Raw genomic sequence first — 22,147 nt, 5'->3', positions numbered from 1 at the left:
TGATGTAGTGGGGGCTTCAAGCTGCAGAGAGGTGGAGCTTAATGTAAAGAAATAAAGTAGTTCTAGAAAATGAAGGGAAGGCTACAGTGCATGGTACCTGGTTCCAAATTCTTTATCTCCTTGCATCTTGTGCAGTTTAGTTAAAACTGATCTGCTTACTGCAAATTTGGGAGTAGCTTGTTCTTCATTCTTCTTGATAACAAAGGGATCAATAGTCTTGTTTGGCTTTTTTCCTTCCAGAGTAAGACCCTGAGTTCCTAGCCAAGATGTCCTGTTCCTCGTTTCAACACTATTCCCCTGTTTGCCGTTGCTTGTTACCTGAGATAGGTGGCAAGATAAAAATGCTTTGGCATTAAAGGTCTCTGAATGTGTGAAACCGCGTATCTCGCTATGCAGTGCCACTTCTCTGATTGGGGCTTGTGTCACTTTGCAAACATGAATCAATGAAACCACAGGCATCCATTATGGGAGAGTAATCTGTTACGAAGCCCGTGTTGAATGAGGAGGACCGAAGGTACAGAGGCCAATTGAAATCCCTACGGTTATGCATATTAGAAATTCTACTTGTGTTAGCCCTGCCAGCATGAGTTAGCTCAAGTGCTAGTTTCCATAGAGGTGCTATCCAGCGGAGGTAAAGAGTTTCTTGGCAGCATATCCCAAGTTTCTTAAAATGCAGTGGGCCGAGCCACGCTATGAATTCTTCTCATGCGAATTGTGGGAGGCCTTGTCTGTCTCTTTCTGAGCACATGGATGGAAGGGGGAAAGTGTTGGAGGCCTGAGAACACTTGCACAAAAATTTATGGCTGTCATTCTGGTGGGTTACGTTTGCAGCTGATGAAGCGGGATCCCTTAGCTTTATATTCTCCGTGGGTCTATCAGCTTGAGTTTAGTGTTGATATGTGTAGGTGTGATGCTAGCAAGAGACAATGCTGAAGTTTTAACTCAAGTAAACTTTATGGTGAAGACTACCTCGTAGGTGCAGTTGGACTCCATGCTCAAGTGTTTTACTCGTTAGACCTCCTCTCATCTCTCCACCCTCACTCCCTCTGGAAGTAATGCATACAGCAGAACTCATTAGATAGTAACACTCACAGTTCTGTACAGTAGTATTTCCAAGTTTTCTTTCCACTTCCTTTGATCTTTTGCCCAGTAAGAACTAGGACAGTGATTTAAAGCCAGTGGCAAATTCACTTAATTCTTTTGAAAGTGCCACACGCTTTCAAGTTGGGAATTAGCTGAGTAGTCCAATTTATCAAGTGATGGTTTTAGTCTTTTGCTTTTACAAATCTGCTTGAAAATTTCATTGCAAAAGTTACTCTTGTACTTAATGTATCCAAACAGAAGTTGCATGTTTGCAGGCTTGGAGGAAAAAAAGGTGATTACAGACAGACTTGGTAAAATTCAGTTGCAATTGTATGCGTATTGTAAATGAGCATCTGCTTCTTCACAGGCCATAAAAATGAAAACATTCAAAATCAGAGGTTACTTTTGCGAAAAGTGGATTTCAAACCTCTGGTAGGTATATGCAGTTGTTAAAACCAGAATGTAAGTACCATGATACTCAGAAGGCTATAGGTATGAACCCCTGCTTTTGTAGAGGACAACCTAAAGAGTGGTTATGTGCCCATTTTCTTCCACGTCTCTTTCTCCAAAATGCACAATACAGAGAAGATGCATACTATTTTAAATTTATTGAATTCCTGTGATACCAATAGGCTAACCTGGATACCAGTGAGATTCTGATTCAGCTAAAGCCAATGGCAAAACTGTTGATTTCTCTGGTCATATGATAGTTGAAACAGTGTTAGGGGGTTAGAACGATTGCGCTAAAGGACAAGACTATGATTTAATATATTTTTTGGAGAATACTAATTGTTCAGGCTAGGTGTTACTGCTCAGATTTCAAAGAGGCAGAATAAAGCTGCAGGGCTTGGAAGATACGCACCTTACAATAATATCAAGCATCCTTTAACCTAGTAAGTTCTATAAGCCACCTGTCATTATGGTATCTAGTTCTTGTAGCCTCGCCAGTAGATGAAAAGGAGCAGTCTTGTCTTGTATCCTGCATGTTGAGAAGGTCACTGTGTCACAGTGAAAGCAGTTGAATATATATGTTGGTAAATGAATGAAGTAATTAAAAACACTAGGTAGATGTATTTTGTGAAATTAGAGCTGGTAAAAGATGCAGCTTTGATAGCACCAGGATCTGAGGTTTCTCTGTAGCGTGGTAGTAACACAACGTTGGCAGCTGTTGCTGCACCTTTCCTCCCCGAGCCAACTTTATACTGCCCAGAATTGAGTACCACTAAAACAGGAATGGCAATTTGGTGTCACTGGCTTCTTTTCTTCTGTGTCAACTGAAGGAAGGTTGACTTGATGAAGTTGCAAGATCTTCCAGCAGCTGGGTTGAAAACCATTAAGTCAAGGACCACCTTCCAGACCCAACAAGCAGTGTGTTGTCATCTTGCACTTGGAAGCTGCTTTTGGCATGTGAGTTCCAAGCTGGGTACTCCTGCATCTGTTCATTCCACTTGAACACTGACATGCTATTGCATGTTGTTTAGTTTGAATCAGCCACACCTGAAACAGACTGTAGTCTTAAAAACTGTTTTACACTGTGGCTAATGCTTCATTATTTTATCTTCCCTTTTTATGTTTGAACACTGTAAGGCGGGCACCATTCTCACTGACTGCAGGAAGGAGGTGCAGGCTGGTAATGCAGTGGGAACAAAAGCCAAGGGCATTCCTCTGAACCACAGCCTAGGTAATCTTGCAGACAACCTTAAACGGTTGTTGTAGAAAGATGTATCAAGGCAACCTGATAAAAGTTCACAAAAGCGTGAATCTTCAAGAAGAGCGGCTAGGCTATTTTCTTTTTCAGTCTGTGTATCTGCAAAAGGGGACATTTCATGATGTTCCAAGGAGACTGGAATTGCAGGTCTAGTTTGTTTGGTTTTGTTTTTTTTTTAATCAAGCACCGGATTAAGTTGGCTGTAGTATACTCAGGAGCAGGTTGGCTCCTACACTGTTAGTACTGATTTATTCCTCCATTGGCTCACAGCACTCCCTCTTACTCCAGACATAAGCCGAGACAGCTAATGTAGATTAATTCTTTATCTGAGCTTAAAATCCCTAAGGGCCCTTTAGAGTGAAAATGATAAAAGGAAGTAGAGAGCCTAGTGAAGAAAATTACACAGCGAATGATTTGTGTATGCATTACCCATACGTAAAATAAAATGCATACTTACTATTATGTACTGTGACTCTGCTATGCATTATTCTGGTACATGTTTTCAGGAAAATGGTTTAGAAAATTACTGCATGTGTAAAAAGAGTAGAGCTTTAAACTCCACGTTGAGATGGGTAGAAGGGAAGATTGGACTTTGGGAGATGGGGGGGTATTCGTGTAACTTTTGAGGTCAGAGTGGGTTATTGCAAATCCTAGCAGCTCTGAATTGAGTTGATTCTTTAGTCAGCAGGTGAAGTCAGAGTGGGTTCTACCGTACCAGAATTTTGCCAAGAGTGTCTGTATGAATGCCTGTGTAAGTGTATTTGGAGAGAGTTGTTTTCTGGTGGTTTTCCTACCGTAGATTTTCTTTGCCGTTGGTTTCCATGGCCTAGTTGTGCGGAAGAGGCAGAGGAGCCGAGACTTTAAAGTTCTTCCGTTTGGGCAAAATGTGGAATTACTTTAAAATGTGTGTGTAGTGACAGAAGGAGAGAGATTTCAAGATTTTTTCCAAGTGTCTATCTGCTCATATACAGCGAAGTCTGGGTTAATATGCTATAACGCTATAACCAATGCACTGTAGCCTCGCTCTGCTTGCCACTGACATAAAAGTAAGTCCGGAAAAGTCACTGGTCATCAAGAAAACTTATTTTAGAGTCTCATCAGTATAACAGAGGGTTTCTGTGCAGTACACATCACAGAAGAAGCTACAGTTTGGCTGCTTCTACCCCAAGCACACTTACAGAGAGACAAAATAGCTATGCTGTGATGACATTATTACTAGTATCCAAATCAGTGTATGTTTAGGATGTATAGCTCTGTCCTGTATTGCAGTATATATGCACTCTGAGAACAGAATCTCCTTTACTTTCATACAGCTACTGTGATATAAACACTTTGCAATAAATTCTTGAGGGGAAAGTGACTAATGGGAATTCTGCAGACATGAAAAGATAGAGATTATTTCTTTTTCCTTTATAATCAGTAGGTCTCTTGCTTCAACAGTTCTGAATCATCTCAGTTTGCCTGATCTGAATTTACTAAGAAGCTCTAATTAAAATACATGGGCTAATTTGTGATTGGGTCTGCCACTTGCTCCAGAGCACTGTTGTGGAACTGACTGTGGTTTTAGACTGTAGAGCTTACAGCCATAAGAGACCATTAGATCATCTAGTTGGAACACTTGTGTAACGCTTGTGAAGCCATCCATATTCCCATGGGCTGGGGTTGTTAAGTTGTTTTTTTCTAAAGCAATCCAGGCTTTAAGAGATTAAATCATTGATCCTAGAACCTGATTCAATCTATGATGGAGAGAGAGACAGGAATAGCCAGAAGTTGATGATAGCATGACGGAAAATCTTCCCCAGTCCCAAATTTGGAAATTAGTTTGATTTAGACTGTTTGTGCAGGACAGACTCTGCGAAATAGATTATTTGCCTATCCCATCTGCAGGAAAATATTCTGTTATTCAGAGGAAATCAGAAAAATCGTGGCAGACTTTTGATCAACTGTGCATCTGGCGGACACGCTTCCTTGTCCTCGGCAGGTGAGCAGGTAACACCCTTGTTTGGGTTTGGTTATCGGAATAGTCTCAGGTTGGACTGCAAGTGTTGGAAGCATGTTGAGGACAGTTCATCTTCCTGCTTTTCTCACGGTTCTCAAAATAAAGGAATGAATATAGAAACAGACAGTTACAGAATCCAAATTAGAAAGGCCATGCCATATCCTCCTGCATAGGCAGATGGTATAATTTCTCAGTTGCTTTAATGCTCATTTTTTTAAGATAACCCAGCTTAAAAATTTTAAGGTTAAGTAAAAGTCCTTCCAAGTACATTCCTGTGTGCGAGGTCAGCCTGAAACAGTAAGTACACAAGATGTTAAAGGTCCACCTCTAACTCATCAGATATTTGACTCTGAAATCTAATGATGGCTGTTAATTAAAGCATTTCCATCCACGTAATCCTGTTATGCTGGATTATTTGCATTCAAAATGCTAAGCAGTCACTTGGAACTTTGTAGAATTGAGACTGAATGTCAGTATCAACCAATTCAGGAGTAGTAATTTTTTTCGTAACAATCAGTTAATGTGCATGTTTCACAGTGTTGAACCATGACTTACTTTTTTTTTTTTTTCTTTTTTAAGTAGTCTGACGTATAAATCTTAATTATGCTGTTCTCAATTTTTCAGACACAAATTCCTGGGAAGTTACAAGAAGAACGTTTTTCCTCAAACATCAAAAAGCCTTTGTTCCTATTAAGAATAAATTCCTTGGGCAGTTCCTTGTTTTTTAAATAAAGCCACTGTTTTTTTGGTTATATCTTGGCAACAGATAGCATACCAGGCTTCTCCAAATGGGGCTGTCCGGCATAAATGCCATTTCTTCATACAGGGTTGTTGCAGCATAAAAGCACATACTTCTGGTTCCGTACAATAGTTTTTGACTCTTCAGTTGAAAGATGTAATGAGATGAAGTCTGGTTATTGCAACAGCACTGAATGCGATTCTTTGTTCAGAGGAAGCAAGGCACAGCCCTCTCCTATCAGATAGTGGTGAAGGCAGACTTCAGAGAAGGGGGAGATGGTATTTGGAAGCGGTTATCGTGTCTTTGTATGGGTGGAGGGGTGGTTATTTTGAGCCAAGTTAGAGATAACGGATCTTGCAGTGGCTGTGTTTTTCAGGCCAATAATCCACATTTCAAATGCATTTAAACAAGTTATTAGGGGAAGAATTTCATTTCATTCTGCTTTAAATTACAAACAAAATAGTATGTGACAGTTTCTGCCTCATTCACTTTAGTTTCAGGCATTTTAGCTGAGTTTCGCTTTTAGAACAGTCTTGAAAATGAGTTACGGTCTTGTGGTTAAAATGGGTCTAGGAATTAATATTTGGTTTTCATCTTTGAATATGCTGTAGATGAACAGCATGACATTCAGTTTTTCTGTCCTCAGTTTCTCTGCATGCAAAAGAGAACAACTGCTACCTTTCTAACGTGTCGGTGGTACTATGTGAAAGACGCTGCATTAGTACAGGAGATCACTTGTCCAGATGTGTACTGGCTCTTTAAAGTGCGGCCAGATGCATATGTGGCATCAGAGCTGACTGCACCGTCACCTTCCTTCCAAGTGAATGTTGTTGGTAGGCACTGAAGAAATAAGCCTGACACTGCTTTCATGGAAACATATGCCAAAAACTCCCACTGGTTTCACTAAAAGCTAGATCAGGCTCAATGAGCTGCTGACAGACCTCTTGCAGATTAAGGCTTCTCCCAGGATTCTTGGACAAAGTGAAGCTTTGTGGGTTTTCAAAGCGTGTTTTGGGTTTTTTTTTATAATACTATTGTGCTGCTTCTCATTTTCTGCCCCATGCATGACATTTGAGGCTTCTTACTGTTTTAAGTGCCACTGTCGGGTGTTTCACAGATCAGGAATGTGTGCTGTGATTAATCTTGTGTCTTCATACAACTGGAGAGAGTGACATAACTAAACCTGCTCTTCCCATCATAATATTGCCGTGTGCCAGCCCACATCAAACTCTGTGCCTTCTCAGAAACTTCCAGCTCACCGTTAGCTATTACTCAGCGCCCTGGCTGCCCTGGAAAGCCCAGGCTATCTCAGGTTTCCTTTGCCATTTGCGTAGTCTTTGCTTCTGGTGATGACTGTTGCGTGATGCTTCAGATCAGAGCAGTGTATCCCCCGACATCCCGCGTGCGTGCCCAGTTGTGCAATGCCTTTAGACTTCCTTCCCAGTCCGTTTTGAGGAATCACCTTCTGCCCTGAAGCATGAAAATTGCTTCTCCTTATCTTCACCTACATTACTCTGGCTGCTGTCATCGGTCATAAAGTTATCTGTTACCCTTTTCAAACCAGCCCCAATGTTTACCCCTCTGACCTTCCCTCTTAATGAATTCTGTAGGCTGGATGCATCGTTGAAAAAAACTTTTCTTAAACTTACTTTCCGCTAATCAAACTGGGGGACTGCCTTCATGTAAATTAAATAATATGATCTTTTGCCTGTAGTTAAAGAATATGATCATTAAAACAAACCCAGTATCTCTTTCCTATGGACCATTTTTTCCATCTTATCCTCTTTGTTTAGATTAAATTTGTAAGACTTCAGTGCTGCTTTTCATTCAGGATGATAAAAGGAACAGAATCATCGTTCCAAAGTGAATTTCAAGGACAAAATCTCAACTGAAGTTTAACTTGAAGGGAAAAGACTTAACTTCAGATATTCCTGCAAATTTGGAGACAAAAGGCTGCAATTTTTTTCTTCCTTTCTAGCTGCACTGTCAGGACAGACTCTGCAAAATAGATTATTTGCCTATCCCATCTCCAGGATAATATTCTGTTATTCAGAGGAAATCAGAAAAATCTGACATGAAGGATCTTTATTTTTTCATGCCATGACCATGTTTGTTATGTGCAGCTTCCTTTTTCTTTTAAGTCTGAAAGAGGTCAGATTAAATACACACAATGAAAAAGAGGCTAAGCAGTTCAAATAACTGCAGATGGACTGTTTCGGACAGGACTGACTTAAAGCAGCAGGAAGCATCAGTTGCAAACAGTGAAGCTCCCAGGGAAAATATGCCAGTAATTTGTCTTTTATAACTTCGTGCATAACCGTTGGGTAGGAGATTGTATATACAGTGGCCCTCTGTTCTTGCTTAATTAAATCTAGCAAAGCAAGATACTACAAATCTTGCCTTTTTTTGATGTGCAGTGGCAGAAGCGTGTTCCTTTAGCTTGTAAATGCTATACATTGGGATCTGAAACCTTTCTGGTAAAGCAGGGAAAGAGAAGGGAAGGGAACTGCAATGTTTAGTTCTCTGCCTTGTGGCTGTTGTGATCTTTGGTGAGGGGAAGGAACTCCAGTGTTTAGTTCTCCCTCTTCGTGTGGCTGTTGTGCTCTTTGGTTTTGAATTAACTGTCTGTGTTCTCAAAAGAAAGGCTTGTCTGATGCCCGCCCACCTTTCTGTTGGACACTTGGTGCTGCTCAGACTGCTTTTGTCTGAAGCTAAAGCAGCAATTTATGGAAAAATACGGACTGGTATTTATATAATGTCTGTTTGTCCCAAAGAAACCCAAGACATCTAGAAATTGTATGTAGGAATCCCTATACATATAAGCACACGTGCATTTCTAAGCAGCAGCCATTTCTCATGGTGAGCACAGCCGTGAAACAGAAATCCCAAACAGCGTTTTAGGACAGAAAGTAAGGCAGTCCAGCTGTAACCACAGGAGGAAACTTCGGTAGACAGAATGAAATCAGCCAAGTTAGAAATTGGCTAAGACACTCTGGTTTAAATCTTCCAAGTCTGTTGACAATGCTATAGGATTATTAATGTCCACAGACTGCTTGATGCCTGGACTTCACCTGAGGAATGACACCTCCTGCGTAGCGCAGCGTCCCCATAGCACGTTATGGGCCAACAGTTCAGCAGTGACTCCAGAGGAAGCCTGGATTGTTTTATCCATCCACACCGCTTCCTGCTGCACCTTGGGGAGATCTGGAGATGTCCCATCCAAGTAATGAATTGCAACATCCCTGCTTAACATTAGTGATTTGGCAGGTTTACTGCAACAGAAGGCATGGCCGCAGGGAGTTTACTTTCCTTTGGGTCGGGCGCTGCACTTTTATGCTGACCTCTGCAAAACCTTGCAGAATTATTTTCTATATCTGGCAGAACAGTTTCTTTTTGACTGAATCAAATACAATATTAACCAGTTCTTTTGTCAATTTATGATCTCAGCGTCTGTCAATACAAGGTAGTTCTTAATGGATTACTCTGATCTACTCCTGTGTTTGTTCATGTTTGTCTTTGGCCATAAACATTACCCAAATTTTTCTGCAAAAATAGAATCATAGAATAGTTTGGGTTGGAAGGGACCTTTAAAGCTCATCTAGTCCAATCCCCCTGCCGTGGGCAGGGACATCTTCAACCCAATAGGTTGCTCAGAGCCCCGTCCAACCTGACCTTGGATGTTCCCAGGGATGGGGCATCTACCACCTCTCTGGGCAACCTGCGCCAACGTTTCACCACCCCCATTGTAAAAAGTTTCTTCCTTATATCTGGTCTAAATCTACCCTCTTTCAGTTTAAAACCATTCCCCCTTGGGAATGTTGATGGAATTTTTACTTTTGGGCCTATTCTGGGGCCTTTAAGGTGTCTAAACTGAATATCCAGATCACCAGTCCGTTTTTAATATCTTGGCTTACAACACCGTTGCAGGAGGGAGAGGAAACTGGATGTCGAAGCAGTTAGTGCCTTAGGAGCAGAACTCCAGTAGCATTCCTGTAACCCTCTGGAAAACACTGTAATAGATTCAATGCATACTCTGTGTATCTCTGCAGCCGCTGAAGTTATGGTAGGCATGAATTAGGGACACCGTGAACAAACAGTGCCCCGGCAGCGTAAGAAAATAAGTATCTGTTTGTGATCAGGGTCTATTTCAGATACTGCAGGGAATTCACATCGCCTGCCTGCTTCTGTTGGATTATTTATAGTTACAATATTTTAAAGAAAGCTAGTATATGTGAGATAATTTCCGGTGTGGTAAGCCACAGTCATCTGTTTATGCTGGATCCTTGCCAGGAGGCAATATACCTCATCTTGACGGAAATGATAGGCATTTGATGTGAATTTCCTGACATAAGAGCTCAAATTTTTATTTATTTATTTAATTTTCAGAGAGAGTTCTTCAAATACAAACCCTCTGAAGTCTGAAGAATTTTCCCAAAGCCCCCTGAAAATGTTTGCATGATTTATTTGCCGCCTTAAAAAAAACCATTGTGCTTACTTCACTAATACATTTGATCGGGGAACAGACTTGGATACGTAAATGTGACACTTTTATGTGTGAGAAGATTGCTGCATTTAAGATGTGATCTGTACTTAAACCAGTGCTTTAAATAAATAAATAAATAAGATAATCTCATTTTGGTAGAGGAGTGTTCAGTTCTGACTTAGCCGATCAATTCATTGAACCATAGCAAAGCATTCTCCTGACTGCTTTATGTCTTTTTACTTGCATTGGTTTGAAAGCAAACCAAATTAAACTTTCTCATCTTGACAAGCTTCCAGCAGCTCTAAGGAGGGCTCTTCTGCTTTGCCCAGTGAAACTGTGCACCTCAAGAAAGTTCCAGAGAAAAGGCAGTTTAGAAGTGTGGGCTTCTGGACTTAATCCTATTCCCGCTGGAAATCCGATAAGCATTCAGATTAGCTTTGTCTTTGGTAGGGATTAAGTTTGCAGAGAATCTCAAGTTTTCATGCCAAGATTGGTTTTTGTCTGGGAAGAGCCTTTAGTAGCAAATAGTCTGAGGCATTTAGTATAAAATAGTGACATTTTTTCTTATGAGATCCGATTTATGTTGTTTTGCCAGTGCTTGTGAGTGCTACATTGCAGTTAGTCCTGTGAAACGCTAATAAAAAATGACAATTACCTAATTGATCCATAACCTCTGCCTGAGGTAATAGTGACCTTTGCTGGGCAGGTTGTCAGTAAGGTGGGAAGATGCAGCTTCTTCATATAGCGTCACGGATCTGTATTCTTAAAGGTAAAAGACAAACTTTGTTGGCTGTTAAGAGTAATGGTTCTTATCCTTGCAGGAACTGATGATGGAATCTGGATATAGATATGCTACATACTTTTCCGGTGTATTATATGCACAGGATAGCTTAGTAACTTTACAGTGCTTTTTCAAAATCATATTCTGCTTTTTACAGGTGCCATGATACCAGATTTCAAAAACTGATTACCTCATAGCTTTCATGATTGTGTTTTTCATCTCTCTCCCCCTCCTCTTCCCCTATTTAGCCATCTACAATTACGATGCTGCCCAAGATGTGGAGCTCTCCTTGCAAGTTGGTGATACTGTTCACATTTTGGAGATGTATGAAGGTAGGTTGCAGTTCACTTCCAAGTACTTTGCAGTCGTTTTTGAAAGTAAATATAACAAATCAAGATTTTTTTAAATAATACAAACTTCAGATCTAGATTTTCAACCTCTGTTATGCCCAAAAGCGCAAAGCTTGCTATGTAATGTTTGTTGTATGCACTTTTAAAACAGTATTAAAAATGCATAAAATACAGAAGTGGCAATCATATCTATACTGTTCCTGGCAGAGGTTTGTAAAGGTAAGATTTCACCGGTATCTCAAGGCAGCGCTGCAAGAGAAAGAAGCACTTACTTCTGGCTGTTCATTCCTGTTTTCACACCACACCTCTTTACCTTGGCTCCTCCTTGTGCCAGGCCAAGTGCTTGTATATCATGTGATGAACTGATCCAGCTGGAAAATAATAATAATTAAGAAAAAAGTAGCTTTTAGCCTGAATTAGTTCTTTGATCTGAGACAACGGAGGCAGTGGATGAAAGAAAAGGAGAAGGCAGGTCTAATTGTTTCAAAAGTAATGTTGGTTTAAGCTGTAATATCACGAACTGGCATTGTATGTTTTTAAAAGCCTCCAGTTATGGAGCTTCCATGCCTTTTTTAGGCTGTTTCTCCCAGCACTTTACTGGGAAGTTTTTCATAACGCATACCTTAATGTAAAACATCTTGCAGAAAGGAAAACAAAATTCCTATTTTAAAAAAGATAAAAATTACCCATGTGTTTCATATCTACTTATTAAACTAGACTGTTTAATGAAGATTTCAATATTAAGAATGGAACACAGCCATTTAATTATTTTAAAGAATGTACTAGTCACTACTTCATTTGGAAGGCTCTCCAAAATTTAAATATGCTTTCCAAAATATAAATTCAATCATTTTCACAAGCAGCATCAGTTTGAAAAAGACTCAGCGTACAAAAACTCTTTCGTATCTCTGCTGGGAACAGCAAGCTGCTTGGTTAGCAATTTGTTCTTAGCCAATTGTTCTCTTTCCACTTCTCTTTGACCTTGACACTGGAAACAGCCAGCCAGTTCCTACATGTCAAAGCAGATTATGTTGCTGATGTATGTTTTTACACTGATGTGTGCGATTGTGGTGAGTGTGTTTGGCAGGGCGGGAGAGAGAGAGGAAGAAAAGGAAAAAAGTCCTTATGTGATGGTACTAACTTATGAACTGGTTTTGCAAAAAGGCACAAGGAAGAGGGAGTGTCAGGGATGAAAATTGCCCTCATGAAGAGGATGCATCTTGTACTTCCCAAAATGTTGGGCTACTTCTTTCTTTCTTTTTTTTCTTTTTTTTTTCAAAGCAACATTATTGTTTAATCCTACTACTTGGTCTGTAATCAGCTGTTTAACAGAGAGACGGTCAAGAACAGGAAGTGAATACCCAAATGGCATCTCTTTTTTTACCTGAAATGTCCCAGTTTGGAACTTCAGCCTGAGAAGATTGATTGTAAATTGTTTGGGAAAGTGAATATGTTTTGATTGTTTTCATACGCTGAACCATCAGTGTGGCATTCTAATTTGTCACAGAGGCATCTAGGAATTACTGCAGTACAATTAAATACTTTTCTGGAAAGACCAGCCAAAAATTTAGACCAGGTGTTTGTGAATCTAAAGGAAAAGATGCAGATTGTCTCTGAGACGGTAACTCTGCTGTGGGTCTGGTCTTATTTCCCATAAACTAATCTTAAAAACTCCGAATTCTGGTATTCTGTCTGCTTGGGAGGAAATTCTCATGTCTTATTGTATTTATTTTTCTTTCTTTTGGGACATCAACTTTCAGCTTTGTTTGCAGATATCTGTGGGTTGGGGTTTTGAGAATCAGTGTTCTCACAAGAAGCTTTTTCTGTTTCTTCTCATGCTAATGATGTATACTTACAAATACAACTCCAGTCTGATAAAAGTGGGATTTTGTTCCACTAATCACTGTTCTTATCTGGTTACACAAGACTCAATTTAGAAGAAGGTTCCATTTAACCAGGGCGTTGGCTTTGCAAGAAGAAAGGCTCAGAGGTGCCTTCTGAAGTCCTTTTTTTGGTTAGTGTAAGTTATCCCTGCAGCTCCCAGCTGAGGGTGTTCCTTGGGCTATCGGTAACGTTCTTTAGGGAATTAAGGGGGGGGGGTTCACGATTGTCCAGGGGCTCTCATATAATGGTAATTGCCACTTGGAAAATCTTGCTGCTTGCTGTTGTTCCCTACCTCAGGATGCATAGGAGCATCTTTTGTGCATTACCAGAAGGTTCTCAGGGCTGTTGCACCACAGTTCGCTTCCCGCTCTGTCAGTCATCTAGAACATGCCTCCTTTTTCCTCCTGTTGAAGTCAGCAGGTATTCATTCCTCAGCCGTGTTCAGCGAAGGCTCTCTGTGTGTCGAACAGCCTTCACTTGAAAGCTCTTTGTATCCTGCATCTGGGGTTTTGGCTGGCTCCGCTCTGTCTGTAAGAATTGAAGTGCAGTTTGTTCCTTGACAGCGAGGCAGCAAGGTTGAAGCTGGGTTTTGGTGTTAACAATAAATGTTATCTGACTCTCAACTGGCTGAATAGCTTTGGACATAACACGGATACAGCTAAGCCTCTGGGGGAGGTGTGTGAGGAGCAGAGAGCAATAAAGCGAATGGAAGTGCAAGCCAGAGGGTGCGGATGCAGTTTGGTGCAGGCCTCTGTGCTACGCAAACTTGTAATGTTAGTGCCTTTGCCACAGACTGTAGTGTCTCGCAAACTCTTGAAGTGGAGTGCCTGCAGTCAGGTGCTGCTGTTGTGCTGCCTCATGGCCTCGCAATGAGAGAAAGCACCTTTACATTGCAAAATCCCTGCTCATTTATGCTAGCGCGTGCTGTCGGGAGGCCTATTGCTCAGGCTGGAAGTCCTTGGAAAGTTGGCCAAATTTGGGGTGAGGCTCTGGCGTTGCACTTTTGGTAGTAAAGCTTTCTTTTCCCATGCTCTAAACAGATGCTTTGCCTAATGTTTTATAAGTCCCGGTTACAACTACACAGGTAGGCTTGGATTGTGAGAGCACAATAGAAGATAAGGGAGTGATAACGTGGTAGATCGTATGTTCACGTTGCTGGACTGCAGCTTGCCTATGTCAAGGATTCGTCAGAGGGTGATCATCACTGTAAATGGTAGCTTCAACCTGGACAAAGTACACAACATTGAAGTGAAGATCATCAGAGCTGAAACCACAGACCGAGCAGTTGAACTAAAGGTTTCAAATATTTCTAGTACAAGCTATAACGTGCTGATGTCCAGTGCAGCTCGAATTCGTATAGGGACAACCTGAGAGCTGTTTGCTGTTGGGTTCAATAACTCCATAGTCTAGACTGTGCAGCGTTTCCTTCAGTCCAGGAGAATAAAGATTGTGGCACACATCTTTGTCAATCTGCTGTTAGGTGCAGTTGTAAGTGGGGTTTGCACTGTAGACAGGGTCTAAATTTGCGTATTTGGTGTTTTACTTTGAGACTGATTTTAAATGACTTTTGAAATGTCATAGTTGGGCTTCAAGCATGCTTTGAAACACCATGGTGTATTTATTATACATGAAGATCTGGAGGATACCAGTTTTCTTAGACTTACTTCCCTTTAAAACAAATACACATACACCCTCTGCAAAGCATGGTTTTGTTGGTTTGGGTGTCTTGGTCATGATACACTCTTGTAAACTGCAAAGCAAGGTATTTTTTTTCCTCCTTTCTCTGGTTGGCTGTCTGGTTGCAGAAGGGCATGAGCTCTTTGTACAAAATTACTTTTTCCACTGTATAATAAGATAAGCAGTGCATGCTTAAATGTTTGCCAAATATTGTTAAGACTGGGCATACGCTGCAAAATCCAAGAAAAGAAGGAAACTTGCTACGTCCAATACTTTGAAGGCTGCTTCAGTGCAGGATTTACTCTCTGGGAATCTGTCCTTGAGTAGTGAGCTGGGGAGGATACATTTCTGCTTAGGAGAATCTTTTCTAATCTGCAGTATTATTTCACACAAGCTGTGGGAAATAGCCAAATTGTAGATAGAAGGAATGTGTGCCCACATACCGTGGTTCCGATCAGTTTCTTCTCCTGATGAAAATAAGTTTGCATTGCATTTGTTCCTAGTTTGTCTTTTATCTTTCCTCTGAGCACTGTAGGTAAATGAAGCAATCCCTCGTTTTATTTCAGTACAGCGCAGCGGTGTATGTTGTGGTACTGAGAGACAGGACGCTACAGTGGAAGAGGAACAAAGACCTTGTGGTTAAGCACGTGACCTGGGATTGCATCACTGTGTATAACTTTTCGTCGTCTAAACTATTGTAATTTGAATAATTTTTCTTAAATTTTCTGATCTTTTACATGCTGCATAAAATCCATTTAATGAAACGTAAAATTGAGGACCTGTGTTCCATTTAAAAAAAAAAAAAAAAGAAAAACAAAACCCAAAGTTTATAACATTTCTTTGCAAGACTCAATCTGCTATCCTTACGTTCTTAATCAGATTTCAGTTTGGAAAGGTATTGTAGTACCTGAAATTTGCCATGTCATCTTCAACTGAAAAGCCTTTCTCCATTTAGCACATCTCTGCTTGGGGAAAATACTCAGGAGAAACACTTAAATAGTCTTATTCCTCTGAAGCTTTAGGCAGATTTTGGTTTGTTTTTTTTTTTTTTAAGAAGAAATCAAGTTATCAATTGACCACTGCCAAAAGCTTTTGTTCCTTTTAAAATGATGGCAAGATTGTTGAAAATTGGAGCAGAATTCTGAAAAAAATGCATGAGGTGCTTGCTGAAATAGTTTTGCATAATAATATACAACGTGCTTTTATGCAATGATTGCAAAATATTTTACAGGAATGTGGTTAATGCCAAGAGGCCATTTTAAATATGAGGAAGCTGTGGTATAGAAGGGCCGAGAGACTGTGTCAAAGAGAATTGAAATCACTGGGAAAATATTCTTGTTAAATTCCATGAGCTTTGTATCACACTCTAAATAATTGTACTTGACCATTCAATTAATTACATCTTAGATAAAAATAGAACTTAAATCTTCTCATCCCTAATCCAGTACCTTATCCATTGGTCCATGATCAATGTATAATCTTATCTTCATCCTGTGGAACAAATGGAACTTCCTCTTTCCTCCTAACTTACTACTGGAATATTGGGGATTATGGGTCAAGCTGATTCACCTTCTCATTGCTAGATAAAGGGGACAAAACTGTGCTAAAAAAAAAAAAAAAAGACCAAACACACCCCACATGCACAAAAAAACCCAACAAAACAAAAAACCTCACCCTAAGCTCTAATTTATGGTCAACGGGTCTCAGATCCATGGTTCTTCATGGAAACTTCTTTGCTAAATATATAAATATATGGCAGGGGAAAAAAAAAAAACCCACAAACCAAAAAACCACCCTCCTCTCCTCTCTTCTTTGCCTGATTATTCCCTTAAATCCTTTGCCGCCTTGATGCTGCTCCCTCTGCCTATCAGCTGAACATAATCGTCTTGGATCAGTGATGTTGTCTGTCTTGATAGCTCTGAACATCATTCATGCATTATAGACCATAATCTATACCCTGCATGTTTGCCAAGAGGTAGGGTCAGTGTTTTCAGTTTCAATGCAAGTAGAACCTTAGGAGAAGAGTCAAAAAACGGTGCTCTAGGAGCACGGTTAATTGAGAGTTGGGGTCGCAGAGAGTCTTGACATTTGGAATGATGTTTTTAGTGGCTAAGAGTCAGTGAGAAAGTGCAAGTTTGCATCCTAGCCGAGAACAATACAAGGGACATTATGTCTGCACATCAGCATTTAAAACGGAGCAGATTATTCTTTTAAAATGTTTAGTTTGTTATTTCCAGTACCGTAACTTCAGGAGGACTGAAGGTGATGGAAACTGTTGCTTATGGCAAGGAACAGGCACCCAGTGGAAAGAGTGCACTTGATCACGCACAGCTCTTAATGTTGCCGAGACAAATGACGAAGGTGAGGGTGGGGAGAAAAAATCCCTTTGTCTCGCACAGTTTGAAGGTGGCAGAAGAAGAGTGGGAGTGACTTGCCCACAGCTATGCTTCTTTCCTATCCGCTCATTCAGCAAGGCTTGCTTGAGGACATAAGAAATACGGCGATTTTTTCATAGACTTGCATTTCAGTGACCTTGAAATCAAAATACTGGTCAAACCCCAGGTGCTGAAGAGGGAAGAAATGTACATCTGAAAGTGACATGTGCTTCTGAGTCTTGGGGATCACAGTTATTACTTTGTACCTTATACTTTACTAGATCTTGTCAACATAATATTGAAAAACAATATCTTTACCGGGGCAACCAGTTTGGGGTTTGGGGCTTTTTTTGCCTTATCTAATAAAACATTCTCTTTCTGGGAAGGAAGGCTTTAGACTGAGTCACAGAAGAAAATAATGAACCTACTCAATGTGGAGCTCAAGCACAACCTATAAGATGATTTGGATGAAAATGCACTTCATAGAGAAGAAAATTTAAAGGAAAGGAGAGGAATTGGACTTGGGACACAATATATTTCTGTTTGCCAGATACATGCTATATGACCTTGGGCTGGTAGTTCTGCATGCATGTCTGTGTGTCTCTGCCTCATCTGTCAAATGATCATAGCCGTAGTTCTGTGCTGTGTATATAACTTGTAAGCTTTATGGAACAAGGATTGTCGCTTTCAAAATGTGTAGCACGGGGTGGCCTGCTTTTCCATTGAGCCCTGTCAGTACAACCCAAATGAGTAGAAGTGAGAGTGTCAGTTCATCGTAGGAACAGACACTTCTGCCCTACTCTTAGGAACCAAGCCTCCTACAAATAGAGCAGAGGTGTCTTCGCAATGGTAGATCTCAAATGAGCAAGATCAATAGATTTATGTTGTAGAATCGTGGTGAGAATGATAATGTGTATTTAATTGCTGTAGACAGAAAAACAAAAATATTTTTGTTTCTCTTTGACAGGCTGGTACCGAGGATACACACTCCGAAATAAATCTAAGAAGGTATGACCTCACTTTTCAGTAACTCGAATTTTTATTTCACACCTTGCCAGACCCCAGCCGGTGCTGTAATCTACTATGCTTCTGCTGTATTTCTTGTCTTAATGTTGTGCACGTCTCCGGATCACGATGTCCTTTTCCTCAGTGATAGAAATAAATGCCCTTGAGCTAAATGTTTCAGAACCATTAACTGGGTACTCCTCCATTGTAAGCATGTGTAATGTAGTTTGAACTAGCAAAATTGACTGTTGCATATCTGCATACGCTAGCTTATTGCTTTATTATTATGGTCTTGGACCTGTACATGTCCAGCATTAGTTATATGTAATGGTAAAATTAGAGTTTTTATTTGACTTGGAAAAGACTCCAAAAATTATGCATGCATGGATCTCAGCCAAACTTCTTGAGGTTTGTGAAACCAGTCTGAAAACTGCATGGAAATCTGGTTTCCCATAGGAATCCTGGCACCTCTCATGTGGTAACATCCTTCACAGTCTCCATTTTTCAGGCGTAAAGGGGAATGAAAAGAAAATAGAAAAGGATTGCAGCACTCCGAGAAGGTTTCTCTTAAATAACGGAAACTTGGGACTGGTGAATTCTTACAAATGCTGTCATGTGTTGTGAGCTGTTCTAGAGAACCACAGGTCCAGGGCAACGACAAATGATTTCAAGAATATTTCGTAGCAAGGGCAAATGAGTATGATAGTTTGCAAGACTTTACAACATTTCATACAGGAAGATGAGCGTCATTACAGTGAAACAAGGGATTAACTTCTCTGAGGTGCTAAATCAAATAGCTCAAGCATGCAGCCTGATGCTCCTTCCTGTCTTTTTCCTGTGATACTGGGAGTGGTGGACCGAACACATTTCTGTTACGGGTAAACAGTAAACATCAGTCACAGTTACTGTTCTGCTGATCATGCTCTTACCCTCTTTCCCTGCTTTCTGTTGAATTTTTGTCATGTCATATCCTATGGTGTGATTGATTTATTTTATTTCTGTATTTATTTTTAGGGCATTTTCCCAGAAACATATATCCACTTAAAAGAGGCAATCGTGAAGGACCGGGGGTAGGTTGGAGCTTCTTGAGATGTACTTTTGGTAGCAAGAACAATGGAATGCTGTTTCTTTTTTTTTTTTTTTTAAAAAAAAGAAGAAACTTGAGTAGTGGTGGTTGTAATGAATGCTGCTGATCTGTGTGTGCAGCAGGGCCTACCGCCTGCGCTAGACTTCTGGAGCTGCGTAACTTTCTTTCAGAGTACTGTAGATACCAAAACAATTGTAGGCATAGGTGCAGGAGAATACTATTTGCAAAAGTAAGAAAGCTCTGCTAGACGTGTTAGTAGCGAGGCAGGTCAATCAAGTTGCATTTAGCTCCTCTGGGGACTCCTGCAAGTCATAACACACCCCTGCTCGCAGCCAAGTAGCCAGCAGGAGTGTGGATTCCTTCCTGTCTTGGAAAACATTAAAGGAAATGACTCCTCATTTGATTCTTAGAACTGATTCTGTGATCATTATAGTGAGAGGAAAACAGCGGTTGCAAAGGAAGAGACTTTAGAAAGTGCTTTTTTTTTCCTTCTGGGTATTTTTTTTTTTTAATAACTGTGGCCAAGTTACTGTTGCAAGTGGTGATTCTTCCAAACTTAACTTCTGTCTGTTTCCATTGTGTTTCTGGATCAGTTGAAAATAACAAGACTGAAAGAAACTTGAAACATGTTTGCATTAAAATGGATAATGAATGTGCACGTGTGGGTTGGAGAACCAATTGAACAATTTAAGAATCTTGGCATCATGAGCGAATTGTGTGAATATCCAGCCCTCTGAAATTTCTCTTTACACATTTATCAGAAAAGGATGTTTTACTACTAAGTTTCAATCTTTAGTGTAGCATCTTTTTTCTATTTTCTCCTTTTTTTTTTCCTAGACAACATGAAACAGTGATTCCAAGTGAATTGCCCCTTGGACAAGAACTCACTTCTACCCTGAGGGAGTGGGCAGTTATCTGGCACAAGTTATATGTGGTAAGTTTTCTTCAATGGTTGGTATTTTATTAAATGACCTCAGATGAGATGAGACTGGGCTTTTTGCAGGGCACTAAGACTTTGAATAGAACATTAAGCAGAATTGTAAAACTATCATTATTGTAAAATTGGTCTTGAGAGGCTAAAAATGTTCTGCTCCTCACTGAACGGGATGTGTGATCACAGACGGAACTGCGGTTTAGTCCACGCTACAGTGTTCGCCGTACTTGAATAATTGTGTGATGACACAGCACTGATGAAGCATTGACTGGCACAAGTCACCCTCACCACCATGTCAGCTGGCTGGGGCTGTGCGTGCGAGTCACAGTTCACTAGCAAAATAAGGGTTCCTGCTTTGCCTGTTGTGTGTCTGTCTGTGTGAGGGCAAGATATCCCAGTTGTGTGAGGAAGTTGTGCGAGAAACCATGACGTTGTTTTAACAGAACCTTTAACAAGCGTGAACTCTGTTTTTCTAGAAGTATTGTAGGTACTTAATAGAATGGTTGATCCTCACCCCAGAGTACCTATAGATCAAATAGGCAAGATAGACAAAGGATGGGAAGAGAATTAGGGCCACGTGTGGTGGGGGAAGATTTAACTCGTCAGAAGTCACATAATATATTTAGTTCTCAGCCCTGCCTGGGGAGAGATTTCTCATCTAAATCTGTTTAGTGGCCTGGCCATATAATAGCCACCTCAGAAAAGTCAGAAGCCAAGGTAATGCATGGATTTGGTAGTTTTGCTGAAGTAGGTGCATTCTTGCTCAAAGAAACACAACTGGAGTTCACAATGAATCGCCTTCTTTCAAACGTGATTATTAAGGGCACATTAAAGAGAATCAGACTTGATTTTTCCTTGGTTAGTAGTGAGTTCAGCCTGCATAGTATGTGTTCTGAGACTTTAATTAAACCAAGAGAATGGTTTTAAATTAGCTCTAGCCATTCAGTTTACCCAGAGCAAGCTCTCCTATTGAAAATTTCACCAGGCCACAAGTACGTTTTGTTTGTGCGCCACAAAACCACAAGAATTTGTTCCGCCCTCTTAATTTAATGAGAAGCCGTATGTGACGTTATTACTGTGTGAAAAGAGAGTTTTGTTTCTGTTTTTTTTTTTTCTGAATAACTTTAGGATCCTAGCCTCAGAATCTGTTTTTCTTAAGAGCAGAAATCTTTCATGTGCCCGTGCTTGACCAATGTAAGTCTTATAATAGTCTTGGAAAATGTTGTGGTTTGAAATGGATTTGAGGTTTTTTTTTTCCCCTGCAGTATGTATAAAAAGGAAAAAAAAAAAAAAAAGAAGCTAAAGGAGGAAGGAGGTATTTGAGGAGAAAAAGGAAATACAGGGGATTTTTCTTTGGCAGCATTTCATTTCACTTCTTTAATTTCTGTGTTTTTCAGCAAGCATTGCACCGGTGGGTATATCTCCACTGCAAAATAAATATAAAAATGGGTGAGAGTTTTTTAACTTCGTTTAGTTAATAGGAGTTAGGTAATGTAAACAGCTGTAGAGATAACTCAGCTTTAGCTAACTGTCAAATTGAGATCTGCTCTGTATTTCCCTGAAAGCTAACACAAGTTGCCTTCTCTTTGCAATTATTTTTACACAAGTTAAGTATACACTTTTTACTTTTTTTACTAAATATGTCTTTAATATCTTCCCCATAGGGACTGAAAGACTCACCTAGCCTCCGTCAGCCCCTTCGCATTCGCCCAGATCAAAAGCAAGATGGCTATTTATAACTCCCTTTAGATTTGTGTTCTCAGGGGGCAAATTATGCATAGTTTATATAATTAATGTTCTTTGCAGAGACTAGAATGGGGAAATAATTTGAATGAGTCTCTCTTTCTGCTGTCTGGGAGCAGTTGGAGTTCATAGTTAAACATAAACAGCTTTGATACAGAGAACTGACGGTAGTCAGCTGCTGCCTGAATGTACCAGCAATATGCCATTGGCCAATTCCCACTAGATGTCGGGTGAGATGTAGTCAAAAACCTCTTGACAGTCATTCTGGAGCTGCGTAACCATAAACGTTGTCCCAGTAG

At 40.2% G+C, this 22,147-nt stretch overlaps 1 protein-coding gene across 1 annotated transcript in view; it reads left to right on the top strand.

Annotated features, from left to right (window-relative positions):
- Positions 1-10,995: 10,995 nt before the first annotated feature.
- The window catches only part of DOCK5 (dedicator of cytokinesis 5), a 69,330-nt gene continuing 58,178 nt past the window's right edge, over positions 10,996-22,147 (top strand). The window contains exons 1-4 of the mRNA XM_075174625.1: positions 10,996-11,125; positions 18,047-18,087; positions 19,099-19,154; positions 20,009-20,105. Of these exons, the coding sequence (XP_075030726.1) occupies positions 10,996-11,125; positions 18,047-18,087; positions 19,099-19,154; positions 20,009-20,105 (324 nt within the window). The remainder of the gene's footprint in view (positions 11,126-18,046; positions 18,088-19,098; positions 19,155-20,008; positions 20,106-22,147) is intronic.

This window comes from Calonectris borealis, chromosome 27, assembly GCF_964195595.1.
Source record: "Calonectris borealis chromosome 27, bCalBor7.hap1.2, whole genome shotgun sequence".
Lineage (NCBI taxonomy): Eukaryota > Metazoa > Chordata > Aves > Procellariiformes > Procellariidae > Calonectris > Calonectris borealis.
The sequence above is the reverse complement of the archived record's forward strand: the minus strand, read 5'-3'. Positions and strand labels throughout refer to the sequence as shown.